The following is a 20,851-nucleotide window of genomic DNA, read 5'->3' as shown; positions in this document are numbered from 1 at the left end:
TATGGGATGGTTCAATAATTTTCTTTTTTCAGTGCGTAAATGATCATCTGCCAATGATCTTTGAAAACATATAAAATAAAAAACTTCATGCAAATTAAATATCAACGGACAGATTTTTCTAGTCCATTCTTCAACGACAGTTTCCGTATATTTAGCTGATGTATTCTCTTGTTTCTATGCGTCTCGCCCTTTGTTCTAAAGGCCGCTGTGTTCACTCCCAGGTGACAACATGAAAGAATACCATCAGAGCACGGTGGGTAACATCACCACTGAAGGGAACAAATTAAACCAACTGCAGACACAGGCCTCTGTTCAAAACTATTATTAAATTCTCTCCATCTCACAGCGAGCGGAGAGTAAAGGCCGCTCACGCTCAGTCTCTCAAGCAGCTTCCAACAAGAGGTACTGTAACTACAACCTTCACCTCTCTAACCATAGACATGTGAGGAAACAGATCTCCCGAGATGAAGTCCCATGTGAAAGTGTGCAGCACGTGACTGATGGTCCAAACTGTACTTGAGAGACCAGCTCTGAAAGAAATCCACATCTTCTGGATAAGTCACCCAGTGAGAGATGAGGCAAAACCACGATGTTCCAGGCGACAGCTGGGTCACTGATGAAAAGAACAAGAATGGGACTCAGAGCTCAGACCTGCACCAAGGCCAAACAGTCCCACACATGACTGTTCTAATAGTAGAAATATAAAAGAAAAACATGAAGTGGTTTGGTTACATACAGAATTGTCACAAAACAAGGTCGTGAAAAGGGGAAACTCAAGATAAGCACATTGTTTTATTCTTTGAAAATTAAATGTTAAAAGATGACCTGTGTTGGGGCGTTAAGATTTATAATCCACATCCATATCAATATGTCATGTCCCAGGTCCAGGCCCCGTCCCTTCACCAAGTTTGGTGGAAATGGAGCAATATGTTTAGCTAATTTGCATATTCATATTGTAATCTGACGAGTGATTGGCCGCAGCAAATTGCAGACAAGTGAGCTGCCCTTGACTTAACTTCCTGTGTTATGCATTCAGTTATGCAATCGCACACATTGTTATACACACGCACAGATGCGATTACATAATAGAAAATAACTAATGAGAAATATGAAAATTGTTTTTTCCGACGGGCAGAGAGGCAGCTGTGGAAATTAAATGATTAAATTACCCTGATCAATCATCTCAAACAGTAAATGTTGAATTTGAGGGCGTTTTCCGAAAAGTTTGAGGCAGCATATGGAGGCAGGAACAAACAGGACTCTGCATTATCACTGGGGTGTGCCATTGCCAGTTAATGGCAAATATTTGGATGATTGCCATGCAAGTTGTTTTCTTCTGCACCGCACATTGGATATGTTTACTGTCACTGCAGAGGAACAAACCAAAACTTCTTCAGCCAGTAAACGGAGAACAGGAGGCTGCATCAAAACACACCTCACTCATATCCCTGATATAAAGCTGTTTGAATTGGGTTAGTGTGGTGTTATAATAACACTGTTGTGAGATACTGTTAGCGTGTAGTGGTGAAAGATGTCATTGATAAATCATATATCGAGTGTGTTTGCCAAGGCAGAATGTAGGTCATGGTATATACGGGCCATAGGTTTTATATAGATCACACAATCATGACACAACAGTTCAGTCATACCGGACAAAACAAGCCTCATGTATGGAGGATAAGGCTAAAGTTAATTCTCTATCATTTATCAACTCACACACACACACACACACACACACACACACACACACACACACACACACACACACACACACACACACACACACACACACACACACACACACACACACACACACACACACACACACACACACACACACACACACACACGCTTTATTTTTGGACAGCTCCATGGCTGAATGTGAAAGGTGGCATGGCTTCATGGAGGGAGGGACAGCGGTTGGGGACAGCCGCCGTCTGTCCTTGACATGGAGGGGGAGCTGGAAGAGGGTAGAGCCAAGAGAGATAGGCCTTTTTCCATCCCGCCCTGAGGAGTTACACAATCACACCCTGATGTATTTTGGCATCCCGAGCGGCGTGGAGAAGCTGTGTGTGTGTGTGTGTGTGTGTGTGTGTGTGTGTGTGTGATGATGTCTAGCAAGTGTGTCTGGCGGTTCAGGTCAGACCGGCAGGGACAGTGGTCATGTCTGGGTAAATGGGGCAAAAACACCGTAGTCTCATGTCCACTTGGTCTCTTGCCATTTTTTTCTGCTGCACTGCTGAAGATCCTCACAGTGTCAGAGACTGGTTCGTCTGCTCGGGCTGGTTTTTATATACTGGTCTGAGTGTTGGTTGATGGTAATAACCAGTTGGAACATGACACGGCTCAATACTTTTGTTTTTTTTCTGAGTAATGCTACATTTGTTTCCTTTAATCTGACAAATCTCTGTCTGTTTGTGGGGGAATAACTTTCTTCTTTTTAAAGTGAAGGAGAAATCCGACAGGGTTGGATGATAATAAGGTAAAATAGAAAGAGAATAAAAACATTCTGCTGTATGTGGAGATGCATTCTAACACCAAGGTGTGAACCATACACTGAATATAAAGATGGACGACACACATCTCCACTTCCCTCCCACTGTCCAGAAATGAGGCCAAACTCTCCCGGACTCGAACGCTGCCAAGCTGCGCATTTGGAGGCAGGTGTTGCTTATCCGGGGGGGGAGGTTGGAGCCGTGGGAGCGAGGTCCTGCCGATACGTGCAATCGACCAATCGTGAGTCAATCATCAGGTTTCATCCAGTTTCTATATATTGCCTATAACTAATCAAAACCAAGCTCACTAGTAAAAAGAGCACTGGAACTTACACGGATGCTAAACGTGACAGAAGTGACTCATTTTAAAACTAAACTGCATTGCTGTAGATGTAGAGCGGTCCACTTGTGATCCCATCACCCAGGACAGCGATGAGCGGGGTCACAGAGTCAAATCGACGTCTCTGCCAACATGGCGGGACAGATGGCGTGAAGTTGTGTCACACGTCTTCAGAAGGCCGCCATTCCTGAATTTTGCCGTCTAAAACTCACACCCTGACGCAGCGTTATCTCTCTTTGGCAGCGGGATGTGTTTAAAAGAAGCCTCACAAGCAGACCCATGGGAAAATGAGTAGAGGCGTTGGCAGGGGTGTAAATGTTCATCTGATTTAAAACCTTTTTTCTAATGTTCAGCATTACCCCCAATTAAATCTGTAGAAGTTTACACTGAGGAGATATTTGACACCTGCTGTTGTGAACTTTTGTATTTTCCAAGGCTCGTTTTCCAACTGGTGTAGAGAACCATCTGAATCTTTTCATTTGTTAACCCAAATTAGTTCCACAACCCAAATAACTTCTCAGTACCTGGAAGAGATGAGACAGCGAATAACACACCCTGCGGTTTCACAAGAGAGAACTCAAACACCCCCCCCCCCCCCCCCCGCCCACTTAACGACACACTGGTGAGCAACATGAAGAACAGAGCAAACGATTCAGTCTGAAGCAAGAAATTCTCATCAACATGACTAGACTGTACCAAGCAAGTGACAACAAACAACTAGAACTTGGACAGCGTATCACGCCCTGTCTCGCAACGCTCAGGAAAATAATCCTGGATCCAACTCCCTTAAATCGAATCTGATCCCAAAGTCTCACCCTGGCCCAGACCTCGCCCTTCAGCCAAGTCTAGTTTTTTTACTAAATCCTGCAAACAGAAAACAGGTTGTCTGAGGTAATAAAGAACAACAACGTCCTTATTTAAGAGAGCAGCAAAAGACGTTATATGCGGCGTCCTGCCAATTCCACGAGTGCTAAAAACGAGTCTCCGACAATGGACTCGCTCTCAGTGAAGCTGAGCGGAGACGACAGGCGAGCCACACTGAGCCCGTTTCTACTGGCAGACGCCGAGAGCCCGAGCAAAGGATCCACGTTGTTGGCGATGGGTTGTCACTCCCCGCTCCATAGTTTCAGACTCCATGTTTACATGCACACCATAACCAGATTAAAGTGAATAATCTGATTAAACGCTCTCGATTGGACGCGCCGACAATCTTGAATGTGACCTGTGTTTACGCCGCAGGAGAGGAATATTTGTTATAATGTCACAATGCTGCTGCTCTTCCTCCATGTCTGGACTCAACCGCTCTCTTGTTTGTGGCATGATGGGAATTTACCTTCAGTTTGTTGTTGCCGTCACTTGAACCCGTTTAAACCACGAGTTCCCTTTGTATTCACATCCAGAACAAATTCCAACAAAACTAATTCCAAGTAATGTTGCTTCAAAGTTAGCCCAGTTTTGATGGTTAATGTTGTTTAACGTCATTTGGATTGTTTTATTGTGGTTTCACTGTAAGGCTGTATTTTTTTTAACATTATAAGATTTCCCCGAATGTCACTCAGACGGTGGAAGCTTATTTTAACAAGTTGTTAACACATGACCTGACATTGTAACTTTGTAATGGAAGATTAACATATCTTCATAATTTTTGTACAGACTGTTTGATCTTATCAGACTGTAACAATAGACGCACACGCACAGGCAAAATAAACTTTGCAGCTTGAGGCTACATCTGCAGTGAATTCACAGTATGTGCCAGTGCACCTCATTTTAACAGTGATTGACAGACACTTAGTGTAAATGGAGTCATGCATTATCCATTCCTTATCTGAGATCTCTCATGAGAACACTATTGGTGCTGCACTCATGAGTGTGAGGACTGCAGTCACCCATCTGGACAATAAACGTTCTCATGGTCAGAGAGAGAGAGAGAGAGAGAGAGAGAGAGAGAGAGAGAGAGAGAGAGAGAGAGAGAGAGAGAGAGAGAGAGAGAGAGAGAGAGAGAGCGAGAGAGAGAGAGAGAGACTGCAACAGAGGGCCACTCAGAGCCTTAATCTGTGGGTTACGATGGTGCTCTCACCGGCGGTGGGATAAACAATTCACAGGCAATATCCGTAATCTCAGAGTTCGGGCAGTTGAGTCAAAACAAACGGGCACAGACTGGAGAATCCTGTGTGCCAGTATCTCATGGCAGCAGACATGTCAACGAATCATCTCCCACAGAATGGATTGCTCTCACCACATGCACCTTTAGCACATTGTGTCCCTCACGTGGTGTTCTGCCCTGCAGCCCTCATCTCCCTCGCTCTGGGTGAGCCACTGTCTACCAGGAGAAAACACAGTCTCCTAGTCCCTTCAGAGTGGAAGGGGAGGGAGGAAGCCAAAAAGCGACCCGAGGAAATGCTCTGACGTCCTGTTGTTTGTTGCTGATGCACAGAGGATGTAAACTATGGTGGCTGAAGAGGACAAACGCACTTTAATGGCCCAAAATGTTTCCTGTAGGGGGGAATGTGCTGCAAATTCAGAAAATGACGCCAATTCACAAACGCGTACGACAATTTGAAAAATACGAAAAATGCAGCAAGAAATGCACATCCACTCGACAGAGCGGAATTCTGCAGGGCCTCTAGGGGGAGCACTGAGTGGAACAGCTTGAGCTTTGACCTGAGGGTCAGAAAACAGACGCACGGAGCAGACGAGACTGTGAGAGGAGAACGATGAGGCGAAATGATTCGCCGTGGTACCACATGACCTTTTTAAATTTGGATATAAAGGATAGTTTAATCTCAGACATTTGTGAGTTCTTGAATTGTGTCCAAATGTGTGTTTTGCTAGGTCACGGCGATCTTTGACCAGCAAATTCGAATCAGTTCATTCCGGGAGTCCAAGTGGACGCTTGTGCCAGATGTAATAAAATCTCCTCCAGGTGTTAGGGACGCGTTCACAAGAACAAGCCGGGCGTGAGATCTCAGTGACCTTGACCCGTAAACAACAAAACATAATGAGATCATCCTTGAAGCCAAGTGAACGCTTGGGCCAAATACAAGGAAATTCCCTGTGAGGTGATCTCAGCAACGTGAAACCTCCAGTCATGGCTGCTGCAGGCAGAGGGCCACGAAAACACATGAGACTAGGTAGAGCTGCTAGAAGTAAACCACTCAACAATTGTTACTGATAAAACTATAATTTTAAGAAGCTGGACCCTTGTTCCCTTTTCTCAGGCCCTGATGTTGCAGGAAGTGACTCAAGATAAACTGGTGAATCACTTTGCACTGACCATGTTTTCTGTTATAAATTGTGCTTCAAAAAACTTTGAAAACTAAAACACAATTTTAAGATTTTAATATCGTCAAACCCAATGTTTGATGATATCTAAGGTCAGCATTTTGACAATGAGATGACTTCTCCATGTATTTCCATTCAGATATTATCGTACTTTAATAATGTAGGTTTTATTAGTAGTGACAGTCTGACACTGGATTTAAATTGAGATTAGAAGGGACTCCCAAGAGAGCGACCGAGAACAGCCACTGTTTACTGTTTGCTTTACCCTATGGGAGAGATGTATTAAGTTAATGCTCATGCAAACAGAGCATCCTATTGCTATTGGTTCAAATTAAAACATTTCAACTTACCGAACAAGTGTTGTTTCCATTTAAACAGTTATTCTTTATGTGAAGGGGCATCATGCAAGAACAAATCTGTATCTTGAATTTCTCGTAATTTTGGATTGTTTTATTGTGCTAGCATGATAAGTCAGATTCTGCAGATACACTGAAACATGTATTTAGAATCATTATATTTCAGAGTGGAACAGAATAGTGTCATCATAAAAATAGGTGACATGTAGATATTTAATGATAACTTATAAAATATATAATCCATTAGGGAATAACCTGATTTGACTAACAGCAGACCAACTTTATGGGACTACGACAGGTCTGGTCCTCTCAAAATACGAAAAAAGTTGGTAATTAAGGCAGGTACTCAGTTTGTACAACTGATTCTTGCATGAGGCCCATTGTTTTTGTCACTGTTATATTGTTGTTTTGGGTACTTTTTGGACATCAGTTCATTCCATTATAGTGCATTATCATGGTTGTGTGTCTCAAAATCAGCCATGACTGAAATCTTGGTTTTGATAGAAAGTCTCCAGGTCTCAGATTGTTATTGCTTTTTCAAATATTAGTCAGAGACCAAGTGTGAGCCCGATCATTTCACACAAGCATGTGCCCAAACAAAGAGAGCAGGCTGCGACGTCACAGGACCGAATCTCTCCTGAACTCGTGGACTTGATGTAGCCACCGTGCCGTTCATCTGTGCCTTCTTCCCCCACAGGCATTAGCTCGTGCTTCACTCAACGCCAGGTTGCTGCCGTTTTTTTTTGGCTCACCACCGGCACTCCCCAGATCCCGGCCTACTTCCTGACTCATCTACCTCTACTTCAGTTAGTGATTTCCGGCGTTTCTGAGGGTGACTCCCGGCAGATTACAGGACTGAACGTGTTATATTCTGCGGTTGTCGTGTGTGTAGGTGGAGAGCGTCAGCGGCGGAGGCAGACATAGTAAGAGCACAAGCTTTGGCTTATTCCCAGTCGAGCTGAGGCGGGAGTTGCGCCTGTTTAATGAACATGGAACACGATTTGTTGTTGGACTGCAGTCCACTGGGGCGACCGTGGGTGGAAAGACGAATGTTTCCCTCTGCAGAATAGTTCCCCCTGACTTTATTTGAACAAATTGGTAACTTGAGAAGGAAAACCCACGGAGTGTGAATCCGTGGGTTGCACACAAATATCTAAAATTGACACATTTTAGAAAGCAGAATTTTCTTTGTCCTGCAAAGGTACATTAGAGCCGTGCTGGAAATCACCACGATTTCTGCATTGGGGCCGTTTGTTGCAGGAATCAGTCAAACATACCATCAAACAAAAAGAGCAAAATTACAGTTACAGCTGGTCTGGTCATGTCTCTCATGAGGGAGAGAGAGTACGGCTGGATGATGCTTGAAGGCAGCACAACAATGACTCTTTGTTTCCGTGTCTGAAGAAGATGAACACATACGAGTGAGCTCATTGGGCAAAAAAAAAGAAAAAGGGTGTTCGTTTGGAGTTTTCTATTCTTGACTGAATTGATTTGGCCTCATTGCTTTGATTGTGCAGGATTCACTCGACCCCGACGACTCGCTGCACTTTGCACATTCCTGAAACGCTAAATCTTGGAGAGCGGCAGGTGGGTCAGCAGAATCCAACGGCTCACTTGACGAGCCCTACCTGTCCGAAAGGATGAAAAGGGAAAATGCGAAATGCAGCCATCTGGAAGGAGTGCAGAACGCACAACCATCCCATAATGCTCTGGTAACAATCCCCGTCTCTTCTCCGCCATAACGAGCGATCTCTGAGCAATGATCACTTTCAGGAGCTATTTCAGGGAAATTGGTCTATTGTCCTCCCTTCAACCCTCAAACCCAAACTCACACACAGAACAACCTGGATAAAGGGAGCCACCCTGAACACACACACACACACACACACACACAAACACACACCCTGCTCAAATGGCATTTAAGCTGTTGCATAATCCTTGGCAACCTGACTGCACACAGGCAGACGAAAACCCCCAAAATCTGATTACAGCTAACTGACTTCTTCTCTAGACATGTAAATGTCACCAGAATAAAGGAGAGATTCAACCCGGCGCTCTGTGGTAACGCTCTCTGCCAAATGCCTTTAGAATCTGCTCTTACTTAACGGTGGAGATTTTAAATTTAGTGTCGTCTTCTGCTTACAGCCCCTCCTGAAGTGAAGCCACCCAAACAAGACGTTAAAGGGAACAAGAAACTGACGGTAATTGAGTCCTAATTACTGGGTAAGTGTATTTAAACTGTCTCGGGCTAATCTTCTTAACAGTAGGTGCTACTGTGTGATTTAAAGCTGACCAGGGTTCTTGCACCTCCTGCACAGACAGAGGATCCACATGAGGATCGGGACACTTGCCTCAGACTCACACAGGTCTGGAAAATCAAGGTCTTTCTCGCAGACAAAATTTTTTGTGATTAGACCAAAATGTAAACTAACACCCTGAGGCTAAGAGCCTGACCTGAAGATGTGACAAATTAAATTGGACAAAGAAATGTAAACTGATATTTTACAGTTTAGGACACACCTCTGCCAAGGCCCAACGGTCCCCATATGGAACCACATTTAAATTCTCTAGATCTGGATTCATATTATGTTCTGCACTGATAAAATATCAGGCCACGAAATAGATCAGATTGTTTTTCATCAAGCAAATTATTCTCTGAGGAATCAACGAAAATGTTGAACTAACGCCCTATGTGTCATGATCTTAAAGAAAGGGAAAAGGAATTCCTGGAGCCGCCCCTGATCCGCACCGAAGTGTAATCTGTTCTTTCTCACACTGCATCTTTCCATCAAGATTTGTGGAAATCTGTGCAGTATTCTTTATGTAATCCAGCCTAATAACAGACAAACACACCTAAATGTCGCTAAAATATGACCTGCTTGAATAAAATGTCATTTTTAGACATAGAATATGAACATAATCTTCTCTGCATTGTTAGTTGTGGTTTTTATATAGTTTAGACCAATGCTGTCTGTTAAAAGCTCATATAGGCCTCATATATAACTCCTAATCGATACATTAGTCAGGCTTTAGAGCATATAGAGCAGACAAGGCCACAGTATAATCCATAAAGAGGTAACAGGGGATCATCAAGTCCCTAAAATTACAAATCTGCAAGGTGCTTTGTTCTGCATAAGAACCGACCAATAGCTGAGTCAATGTTACACAAATCCACTTTGACATTAAGACTCAAATCAGAAATCAAAGCCCACTAGAAAAAAAAATAAACCTCACATGTAACACGCATGTACATGTGTCTGTGTGTCTGATCATGTGTTCCCTCCCTGTAGACTGGAATGGCACGGACTGTTCAGGGCATCATAGCCTCATTCCTTCTCACTCCTAAGTAAACAACATCTCCACGTTCCTCTGGGAACCAGCCGCCTGCCTTCGGTCACTCCGAGGAATGCGTTTCTGTTTTGTACTCTTGTTTTCAGCAAATCTGTAAAAAGGGGAGAGGGGCAGCAGCTTGGTGCATTTATTCCCACATGGCAGCAGGCACTCTTTCTGGGAAGAATGGAAAAAGTGAATTGCTACAACGCCTGGGAAATTCCATGTGAAATACACAACATTTGAATGGAAATTTTCCTGGAAATTTCCAGAGGGGCTGTTTGTGAGAATGTAAATTCCTGAATCGGTTTCTCCGAATGAGTTCCCTGCCAGCCCCAAAGGGAAATGTGTAAGTGAAGCAAGAGATTGGTTGGGTTGGTGGAGTTTTTAAAAACACGTGGAAGAATACAAATATCTCAGAATGGAAAAGAAGATGTCGACAAAGACGTCAACTTGGAAAGACAAGAAGATTCAAGAGCTTTTGGCGACGAGGGCCGACGCTGCTCTTCAGGTGCTTTAAACAAAAAACACCATCACATGTTCGGAAGCGATATTTAAAGCCACACCTCCAGCCTCCTGCTCGCTCTCACTTGTTCTGTGAGATGTTTTCCTGATGTTGTGAAGGTGTGTCTGACCCGAACAATCTCCTACTGCGTTCTTCATATGTCGAAGGCAAACCTCTATGAACAGCTTTTGATCGAGTGGGCTGCAATGTGCTCCTGCTGCCATATATGTCTGGAAGCATGACACCGGAGAGAGAATCAATAGCACACAATGGGCAGGACCTTAAAAGCCAACGTTTATGACAGGAAGGAGCCCACATGTATGCTTCTCTACGTGTTGAATGCATCTCATGAACCTGGCTCAGAGACAAACAGGGCTTTTAAACGCATCATGTTGAAGTGAAGAGTTTTTTCATATCGACACTTGACATTTAACCGACGTGAGGATTCTGTCAATAGCTTGGATTCATTATCTGAAAGACACAGAGGAAAAAAAGACACCTCACTGTCGATGCGTCTGATCATGTGATCCTCCCTGAAAACACCAGAACACCATGTGCAGGTATGATGCGTATTAGCAATTTAGACTTCAGTGTAACACACACACAGAGTCTTGGCCCCGTCACAGACTGCAGGACCGCTGTCTTTCCACCAGCCCAGCTCCATAGTTATATCTATAATCTGCCTGTACCCTGAGGGGGACCTGCTGCTTAAAATGGAACGAGCAGGGCACAGACAGTGACCTTTCAGAGCTCAGTGGAGCCTTCCCCTCTGAGCATGTAATGCTCCGGGTTCAGATACAACACTGTGCAGCTGCCGTGCAGGAGACAAACACGATCCAGGGCTGCGAGGGGTAATCGACAAATAGAGCAAATACAACAGGCTCAGGTGTCAGCAGCCAACAAACACACAGCAGACCCTACTGCTGAGGACGGGGCTTTGTCAAATATCCACTTCATGTATTATCATGTCTAAACGAAGACACACAAGGAGTTTAAGTGTTTCCACAATTAGACTTAAGAGGTCACAGCAGCCAGTGGGTGTGGGTGAGGCTGACAGTCAGGTTAGTGTGGTTAGAGACAGGATATTGTCTGGTTAGAGTAAAATTTTGAATTTAGTTTAAAATCCGGATTAGAGTCTGGTTTATGGTCAGGGTTAGAGTCAGGATATTGCCAGGATATAATTGCCGGGTTAGAATCGGATTAGAGTCCAATTCAGAGTTTGGAGAAGAGACTGAATATAATCTGGGTAAGAGTCAAGTTTAAAACCAGGTTAGAGTCAGGTTAGAGCTTGGATATAGTCTGGATTAGAGTCACGTTTACAGCCAGGTTAGAGTGAGGTTAGAGCCTGAATATAGTCTGGGTTAGAGTCAGGTTAGAGCCAGGTTAGAGTCAGGTTAAAGCCTGAATATAATCTGGGTTAGAGTCAGGTTAGAGCCAGGTTAGAGTCAGGTTAAAGCCTGAATATAATCTGGGTTAGAGTCAGGTTAGAGCCAGGTTAGAGCCAGGTTAGAGTCTTAATATAGTCTGGGTTAGAGTCAGGTTAGAGCCAGGTTAGAGTCAGGTTAAAGCCTGAATATAATCTGGGTTAGAGTCAGGTTAGAGCCAGGTTAGAGCCAGGTTAGAGTCTTAATATAGTCTGGGTTAGAGTCAGGTTAGAGCCAGGTTAGAGTCAGGTTAAAGCCTGAATATAATCTGGGTTAGAGTCAGGTTAGAGCCAGGTTAGAGTCTTAATATAGTCTGGGTTAGAGTCACGTTTGCAGCCAGGTTAGAGCCTAAATATAGTCTGGGTTAGGGTCAGGTTAGAGCCAGGTTAGAGCCAAGTTAGAGCCTGAATATAGTCCGGGTTAGAGTCAGGTTAACAGTCAGGATAGAGTCAGGTTAGAGCATGAATATAGTCTGGGTTAGAGCCAGGTTAACAGCCAGGTTAGAGTCAGGTTAGAGCATGAATATAGTCCGGGTTAGAGTCAGGTTAACAGTCAGGATAGAGTCAGGTTAGAGCATGAATATAGTCTGGGTTAAAGTCAGGTTAACAGCCAGGATAGAGTCAGGTTAGAGCATGAATATAGTCCGGGTTAGAGTCAGGTTAACAGCCAGGTTAGAGTCAGGTTGGAGCATGAATATAGTCCGGGTTAGAGTCAGGTTAACAGCCAGGTTAGAGTCAGGTTAAAGCATGAATATAGTCCGGGTTAGAGCCAGGTTAACAGCCAGGTTAGAGTCAGGTTAAAGCCTGAATATAGCCTGGGTTAGAGCCAGGTTAACAGCCAGGTTAGAGTCAGGTTAAAGCCTGAATATAGTCTGGGTTAGAGCCAGGTTAACAGCCAGGTTAGAGTATGAATATAGTCTGGGTTAGAGCCAGGTTAACAGCCAGGTTAGAGTCAGGATGTGTCGCTGTAATAACGAGGAAATGGCGAAGCGACACGCACGGACAGCTCTTCAGAACTCGCGGGGCTCAGAACAGCTCCCGCCGCGTCGCAGGGGATCAGAACAGAGACAGAGAAGAAAGCGTGTACCTGGCTTTCTGAGATAACGCCGTCTTGATGGTGTAACCTCAGCGAGGGTTGAGAAGATGATCTCCTGAATTGGATTAACGGAGAGAGGCCAGGCAGTCAGCAGGAGCAGGAGCAGGAGGAGCAGGAGGAGGAGGAGCAGGAGGAGCAGGAGGGTTTCTCTGAAGGGGTGATGCCCATGTTCATGATGAGCTCCTCCGCTGTCTGGGAGGAGACATTTGACCCGCTACTGTCGCGTGCTACTGTCAGATCCGGCCCCGGTGAGACACTGACAACCATCGGTGGAAACAACACGAGCACACCCGCAGATGAACGAGCTGCAGCGGGACTCTCTCTCCTCTAGCGATTCGGCCCCACACGGTTCTTCGTGCACCGGGACATCGGTCTGAGCTCGACCCGTGGAGAAGTGCGCAGCGTCCGGCCGTCACTCCGCCACAAGCACGGTGCGTAGAGCTGCGGCCTGTTGACGCGCAGGGATCCGGGGGTCGGTGTGTTTACCTCCGCGCCGACGCCGCCTCCGCAGCTCTGCTCCGGAGGAAATCAGCTGCTCCGCTCTGGAGAGACGCCATTTGTCCGTGGGAGCCGCTCTCTGCTGCCGCCCACAGGAAAAAGCAGCTACTGAACAACTCGACAGCGCGCCCTGCTGGTAGAACACGGCAAACGCCTTTATCTACTGTTTACTCAACATTGAACAGTTTACAAACATGGACGAACAGCGAAAGTTTTAACTTTAACTTTATCATCACCGCAATTTCAATTATTATCGTTAATTATGATGTAATAAACAACATTGGGACACCTGAATTATAAAAAATCCAACAATATGTGTATTATTTAACATAAAACCCATTAAAATCTATCACTTAACAAAAGGGTAAGTAATGGATTGAATTCATCGAAGTTATTTTATCATCCCAGTACATCCCAGTACTTCTAATGGTGACCTCATCGTACAGTGATCATACAGTGTGTTATTACCTCCCTCTAGTGGTGTCTCACCATGCAGACGGTTTGCATGTAGTTGTTTTCTGCTTTTAAATTATGGATCAATTCATTCAACCCACAATACAAAGCAAATGGATGGACTTTAGTTTTTAGGGACAATAAAAACATGAAGGAATATAAAAACACTAAGTTATTCCAGCATTTCTCGACAGATGTCTCTCTCTGTTATTATGGATGATACACAGTCATCAGTTAAACACATCAGAACTACTTTCCACCAAGGTGAATCCAAAAGAGAACCCATTAAATATAGGTGCAGATCCAGGATTTAAAACTTTCTATCGCATTGTGAGATTTTCACAGATTTCAGAAAGTAATTTATGGATCTTCATGGAAACAATCTGGCATATTCAGGGGACTGATATTAAAGAGTGTGTGCAATATAATGCTGTTTCAAATGAAAATCTTTATTTATGGAATTTAATGTGATTTCATGAGGGGACTGTTGGGCCTTGGCGGAGGTATGTAGCTACTCGCCATTCTAGTCTTACATGATTTAATTTGCCTTCATTGAATTAGAATGGATGCAGGATTCTCAGAGAGCAATTTCACAACACCCCAAACTATCTGCATGGATACAGTAAATACAAGTGAAGTTGAGATGTAGGGAAATGTTTAGTTTCAATATATTTCCATTCTATTGAATGAAATACCAATTATTTCTCAGTTGCAGGTGTTGTATAACTTCACATGAAAATGTTTGGAGCCAGATTTTTTTACTTGGTTTATTGAAAAGATTCTAACACATACAAATAACTGAAGAGATCAGTCTACTTAGTTTAGGTAAAATTCCAATGTCAAATTAAAAGCACGGCTTATCACCTGTTGAGGTGACTGCATGCTGCAATGGCCACACAGTACACCTGTGGGAGTACTTCAAATAATGATATAATAATAAATGTTATTTATATGGCACATAAAATGCAACTCAAAGCACTTCGCTAAAACAAAATGAGGTAACATGAGCATATAGAGCTTCACAAACAATAAACCATGCAAAGTTATTATAAGATACGATCGGTGTTGTTGATTAGCATGAGGGTACAAAACCATTCATATGTCAAAGTCTTTCATTATATCTGTTCATTCTTCTTTATATGGCATTTTACCACGTCATTGTGACTATATTTTTCTCTTTTATACTGGATATATGTCAGGAATGCGGTTTAATTTCTTACTTTGGTAAATAGCTTTTTATTGTGTGTGTGTGTGCGTGTGTGTGTGTGTGTGTGTGTATGATTAGAAATAAACCTTGGGGAACCATTACATTTTGGACTTTCCTTCTGTCCAGCGTCTGGAAGGCGATCAGATATATGCAGAGCGGGGAGCAGATGCAGAGTTGTAGAAGTGCAGCAGCAGCAGCTTTGCAGACACAACCACAGAGGAAACGACCGTCTTCAAACCAATCCTATCACACCTGCTCTGTTTGTACTGTGGATATGATGCATGCTAAATAGAGAGCTGCAGCGTGTGCATTTAGTAGTAGAATGAAATAAGATCAATCGGCTGAGCCGCTCAAACGTTTCACTCTCCAAACATGAGAAAATGAAAGTCAGCCTGGTGCACGGCCAGCAAATGTCTGTGTGTAGTATGCAGAATAGTAAAGTGATATAATGGGAAGCTTAAGCAATGTTTTGTAGTATCCTCCAGACACTTGACCTCCCTGTGTGATTCGTCCTTATTTCTGCCAAACGTCAAGGGTTCTCTCATAAAGGAGCATTTTTACCTCAGCCAAGGAGGTTATGTTTTCATCTGCCTTTGTCCTTTAAATACACAAAAACTAAACTGGGTGGACGGATGCAGTATTGGTCCGAGAAGAGTCCATTACATTTTGGTGAAGATCTGGATCAGGAGGTGGAGGGGGTGTGTTCTACTCACGAGGTGAAGATGGTCACCTTCAGAAATGTTGATGGAGAAATCGGAGGATTAGCATGTTCCCTCAGAGGGGCCAGAATACCACCCATCTGCTCTCAACATCATTAGCTCTGATGTTTTATACATTTTTCCAGAGGCCCATCATCCATTAAAACTGTTACATAAACATTCGCATCATGTAGAAAATTGGCACACTCATGTGCTAGTGGAAGGTATAGCAGTGTGAACCAAGTGGCCCTTCCGTTAATGTATCAGTGCCAGGTGGCCCACAGAAGTGTGTGTTCGTGTGCATCACAGTCTGTGACTCTCTCTCTCACTCACTCCCTGCCTCTCTCCCTCCCTCCCTCCCTCCCTCCTCTCACAGCAGCAAACTGATTCTGTCTGTTCTGCAGTGTGGTGACATCATCCCAGAGCGAAGGCTGCACCAGAGCTGCTGCCCAGCAGAGCGGCGGCCAGAAGTAAACCAGACTTCCCTGTCATGTCATATAGAGAGAGAAAGAGAGAGGCCTGGACGCCACAGGTTAATGCCATTACCTCGTAAATAAATAAATACAAGATCAGTTTTGATGTATAGACGTCTCGCTAAAGTGATGGCCGACCGTTCCCTGTTAAAGCTATTATCTGCCAGCGAGCTTTGTCTAATGGGATATCACGTATCATGACCTCAGAAAAGTTACATCACTATGAAAGATGGTTGATTTGATAAGCTCACTCATCCAATATGCTTTACAAACTTCAGGAGAATAGGTAAGGACGAAGATGAGTCGACTCTCATGAGATTTAAAACAGAAAAAAAATTCACAAGTTTGATCTTTGATGCTCTGAAAATCTGCCTCTGTGTTGTGCTGCTTTGTCTTGGAGGTGACATTCCCATCACAGGTAAGACAATTCTGAGGGATATCTAGGGGCCTGTTCGACTGTGTCCCCTCCCCAGTGTCTGTCCCCCTGTCGGGCTCGCTTTCATCAGGGGACGCCCCTCATCCACAGGGCCGTCCCCGCTCTGGGAAACTAAATCGCGGTGTAAGAACCAGACCAGTGGGGCATGAAGACACCTGCCATCACTGACAGGTAAAGGCAGCTGAGATGTTGCAGGCATGGAGTTTAGTTTCGTGACCTTTCTTTTTCTTGTAGGAAGTTGGGGAGGAAGGATACAGGGGACAACAGAACTCCCTCCACAGGGATCTAGACTTACAACTCAATATCTAACATTTCGTCTCAGTCTAGCAACGAAGCTTGTCACCCGATAACAGAGCCATCAATCATTCACCCTTCAATCCGCCATCCACTGTCGGTCCCCAGATTATGGCACAGCACGGCAGCCCAGAGTACACCATCGCCACAGCAGTAAGCGATCCACTGTGCAGCCTTCCAGCTGTGTTTGGTGGTGTACCGTTCACTGGGGGGGGGGGGGACCAGGAGGAAGAGGAGGCTGAGGAACAGAGGCCAAAGAAGAGGAACAAGAGCTGGATCACAAGCAGCTGCTCAGAGTCAGGTGGAATAGTTGGATGGTGATCTCTTGGATAGATGAAAGTTAAAGTTTGGTATTTTAAGTACTGCAAAGGGCAAATGATACATTTTCATACATTTACTCATCAAGTAATAAATAAGTGATATCAAATGTCCATCAAAATTTCAGATAAACCAAACATGATGCAATTTACTTCTGTTTTTCCAACCGTTCAAAACCCAGATTCGTATTAAATTTACAAAGCACAGCAAGAAATTCTCAGATTTGAGATTAACAGCACTTTTCTTTGAAACTTAAACGATTTATTGGTCCTAATTAAAATAATTTCCACTTCATTTTCTTGCTTTTATCCATTAATTGACCATTTAGCACTAATACTGGGATTACTTGGAAAAATCTAGTTTTAATGAACCGTGTAAAGAATCCTGAAAAATCAAGGGAACGTGTTTCATTAAAAAATTTCCAGATGTTTGAATAGAAATCACCCAGGTTCTTTGTAGGGTATTGTCAAATAAGTATGATCCTGATGTGAAGCGGTAGTCAATGTCCATAATATCCGCTGGAAGCTGCTATCCCCTTCTAACATCTACGGTTAGTTGGTATCTTAAATTGTGCAGAAAACCTTCAAACGTGGGATATTCACCATCTTGTCCTACATTCTAAAATGATTGGTGCATTTTTGTTTGCATTATATTTTCAGTTAATAGATCTTAATCATCATAACATTTCCACCCGCTTACATAAACACAGAGAGAAAGAACACACTTGTTTATGTGACGTGTTGTTGAATGTTTCACAGTCTGCGATGAAGTAAAGTTCCTTGTGAGTGTGAGAACATGAAACCACAGATGGGTACAAACTGTACGGCACGTTTCACTGAGTCAGGTCAGCTCCGTCTTAGTCTGATCCATCACACACTTAACAATCAATTACTGTCTCGTGGGGGAAGCAGCTGATGAGAAAGAGCAGGTGATTAGTTGCTGAGCTGTTGTGCTCCATTAAGCTGGCCAAAACTCGAAGGCACTGCCGGCCCAGTTAGTCCATGCACGCAGACGGGTCGATGGCTACCTTCATTCATCCTCTGGCCTGACATAATGGCCTTTCCACATGGGACAGCCAGATGTTGGGCCAGCAGAATTACAAAATGCAGGGAGTTGACTGTCTGCAGCTGAGAGGATGAGAGATTCTGCCGACTTGGTCAATCCCTATCACGAGGACTATTCTTCATCTGTCTGAGGGAGCGGCTGCACTGGGAGCCATCTGTGTTGTTTCTCCTAACTGTATTTCTCAGTTCAGCCAAACTGTCAACGTACCCAGACAAGTTCGAAAACAGATTATGCAGCCTAATGTAAAATGTCATTCACTGAGTTTGTTTGTGTGTGTGTGTGCCCGTACTTATATCTTTGTGAGGACCATATGAAGCATAGATCCTACAGAGTGAGGACACTTTAAGACAGTAAGGACATTTTGACCGGTCCTCACTTTTTCAATGGGCTGTTTGAGGGTAAAGACTTGGTTTACAGGCTAGGGTTAGAATTAGGTTTAGGTTAGGGCTGGATAAAGCATTTAGATTGATTGTCTAAGGTTAGGGTAAGGGGCTCGCGAATGTATTTTTTCAGTGAGGGTCCTCACTAAGATAGAAGTACAAACATTTGTGTGTGTGTGTGTGATTGAACAGGCTTACCGGAGGATCAGCGGCCCAGCCTGCATCACTGTGGATGCTAGTCCTTCCGCAGACAAAGTGCTCCAACAAGTGCTGTTTTTAATTAGGGGCAAATGCCACTTGTAAACAGTTCTCCATCTCCCCTGCTGTCAGCCAAGCATCAAGTGGACGCGGTACCTCTTCTCCCCACTGGGTGCCAGTAAGATGTTGTGAATGTGAGACAGACGGGAGCGAGGAGGAGAGGATGCTGTTTGGAATGAATAAAGGTTGAATGGCCAGAGGCCAGAAACGCATGCTACAATCAGAAATACATATTCATGTGGACTCACACACACACAGACACACACAGACCCACACACAAGTATTGTCGAGAAGAGGTGTGCATGAACTGGCACTGAGGAAGTAGATTGAAACGAAAATACAACACCTAGATATTTAAGTTCACAAACAAGCAACATCCAATATGGAGAAAACCAAGAAAAATAAAAACATAAACATAACTAGAGTAGAGCCCATACCAAGACACAGCAGTCCCTGTATGAAACCACATTTAAATTCACTAGAACCAGATTTTATTTGGATCTGCACCAAATTACACACTAGTAAATATCAGTCCCCCTAACATGCCTGATTTAGTTTTTCATCAAGATCCATGACTGCTTCTCTGAGAAATCAAAAAGATTGTGAAGAAAAATAACTTGCAATGTTACAGAAAGTCACAAAATATTTCTGGATCTGCACCAAAATGGAATGGGTCCTCTCCTGACACATACACCCATCTCCCACTAAGTTCTGTGGTAATCCTTCCAGTAATTGTCGCGTAAACCTGCTCACAACCTGGAAATTAAGCTAAATCTGATCATCTATCTTTAAGTCTTTCATAAGCCGCATAAGTTGGTTATTAAAACTTGAATGCACCGGAAGGAGCGAACCTGTGAACACATTGTTTCCAATATTCAAAATGATACGGAGTGAAGTGATAGTGATTCCCTTCAGTCCAGCCCCGTGATACTGACACTGATCCCTCCTGCATTGACATCCTGTGAGGCTCACAGTGGAGCTGCAGTGTGCCTTGAGAACATATAGCACACACATTGCTGTTTGTACTCGATGTTCTCGTGGGCCCAAGTGTGCACACATGAAGGTCCACATGCCTACTTGTGTAAACACACAAACACATATATGCACACACAGGCAAAAGCACATGCACATTTACTAAGAGCGTAGACTGTAACTCATTTATATAGGGAGGAAGTGTATATTTGGCCTATGTGATGGGAAGATTAATTGGGGTTTTTAGTAATTATGAGCTTGGCAAAGCTGCGGGCTGGAGAAGACAGAGTGACCCATCTCTTTTACTGTGATGCATCAGCAGAGCGCCAACCACTGCAGACCCTATTCATATGGCAATTAATGGAGCACTGTATATCAATGTCATTCCAACGCTCCCCCACATCAGCGCATGGATTACTCCTACTACCAATTACAGCAATCCAATGTTTTACTGAGTGGAGAGGTGCTGTGGATGCAAATCCTACTATCACACGTAATCACATAAAGTAAAATAAGGTGTCATTATCTTTATGGAGTATGGATTCCATAGGTAAGTGTGTGAGGGCGGCTTCCTGGATTCATGGGTCCTCAGCTGCCTGGTGACGCCACGGATATGTGGAGTGACACAAAATAAATGAAGCGCAGGCCGGTGAGGAATTTTGATTGCTATTAACACAGTAGTCTCTGTCTCGGGAGATTCCCAAATTTATGGAATAGGGAAGCGAAGCAATTAGGCATCGTGCCATACATCATACCTGAATGCAAAGTTGTGTGTGCCTGCGGTGTCAGCCATATTTCCATGTCAGATGTTGTTATTCGTTGTTATTCTTGGCAACAAAAAAGTGAGGGGTGATTTCATGTCATTAACGCCCCTCAACACGACTGTGTTATGACATTAATGGCCCATAATCACAGGACATTACACATGAACTGAAAATAATTCTCGTGTTTTTCCTCCTTTTTTGGAGACAT

The 20,851-nt window shown here is 43.9% G+C and overlaps 2 protein-coding genes across 2 annotated transcripts in view; one reads left to right on the top strand and one right to left on the bottom strand.

Annotated features, from left to right (window-relative positions):
• Nucleotides 1-13,220, bottom strand: part of rnf144aa (ring finger protein 144aa) — a 33,532-nt gene extending 20,312 nt beyond the window's left edge. The window contains exon 1 of the mRNA XM_053434891.1: nt 12,819-13,220. The gene's annotated coding sequence lies outside the window, so the exon portion shown is untranslated. The remainder of the gene's footprint in view (nt 1-12,818) is intronic.
• Nucleotides 3,826-18,952, top strand: cmpk2 (cytidine monophosphate (UMP-CMP) kinase 2, mitochondrial). The gene is given in 12 exon segments (XM_053434866.1): nt 3,826-3,972; nt 5,668-5,739; nt 15,751-15,831; nt 16,088-16,106; nt 16,109-16,232; nt 16,435-16,442; nt 16,601-16,703; nt 16,995-17,019; nt 17,022-17,077; nt 17,079-17,141; nt 17,143-17,187; nt 18,832-18,952. Coding segments are annotated over 12 exon segments (864 nt in total).
• Nucleotides 18,953-20,851: the final 1,899 nt, after the last annotated feature.

This window comes from Pleuronectes platessa, chromosome 11, assembly GCF_947347685.1.
Source record: "Pleuronectes platessa chromosome 11, fPlePla1.1, whole genome shotgun sequence".
NCBI classification, from domain to species: Eukaryota; Metazoa; Chordata; class Actinopteri; order Pleuronectiformes; family Pleuronectidae; genus Pleuronectes; species Pleuronectes platessa.
Note: the sequence above shows the minus strand (reverse complement) of the source record. Positions and strands in the feature narration are given on the sequence as shown.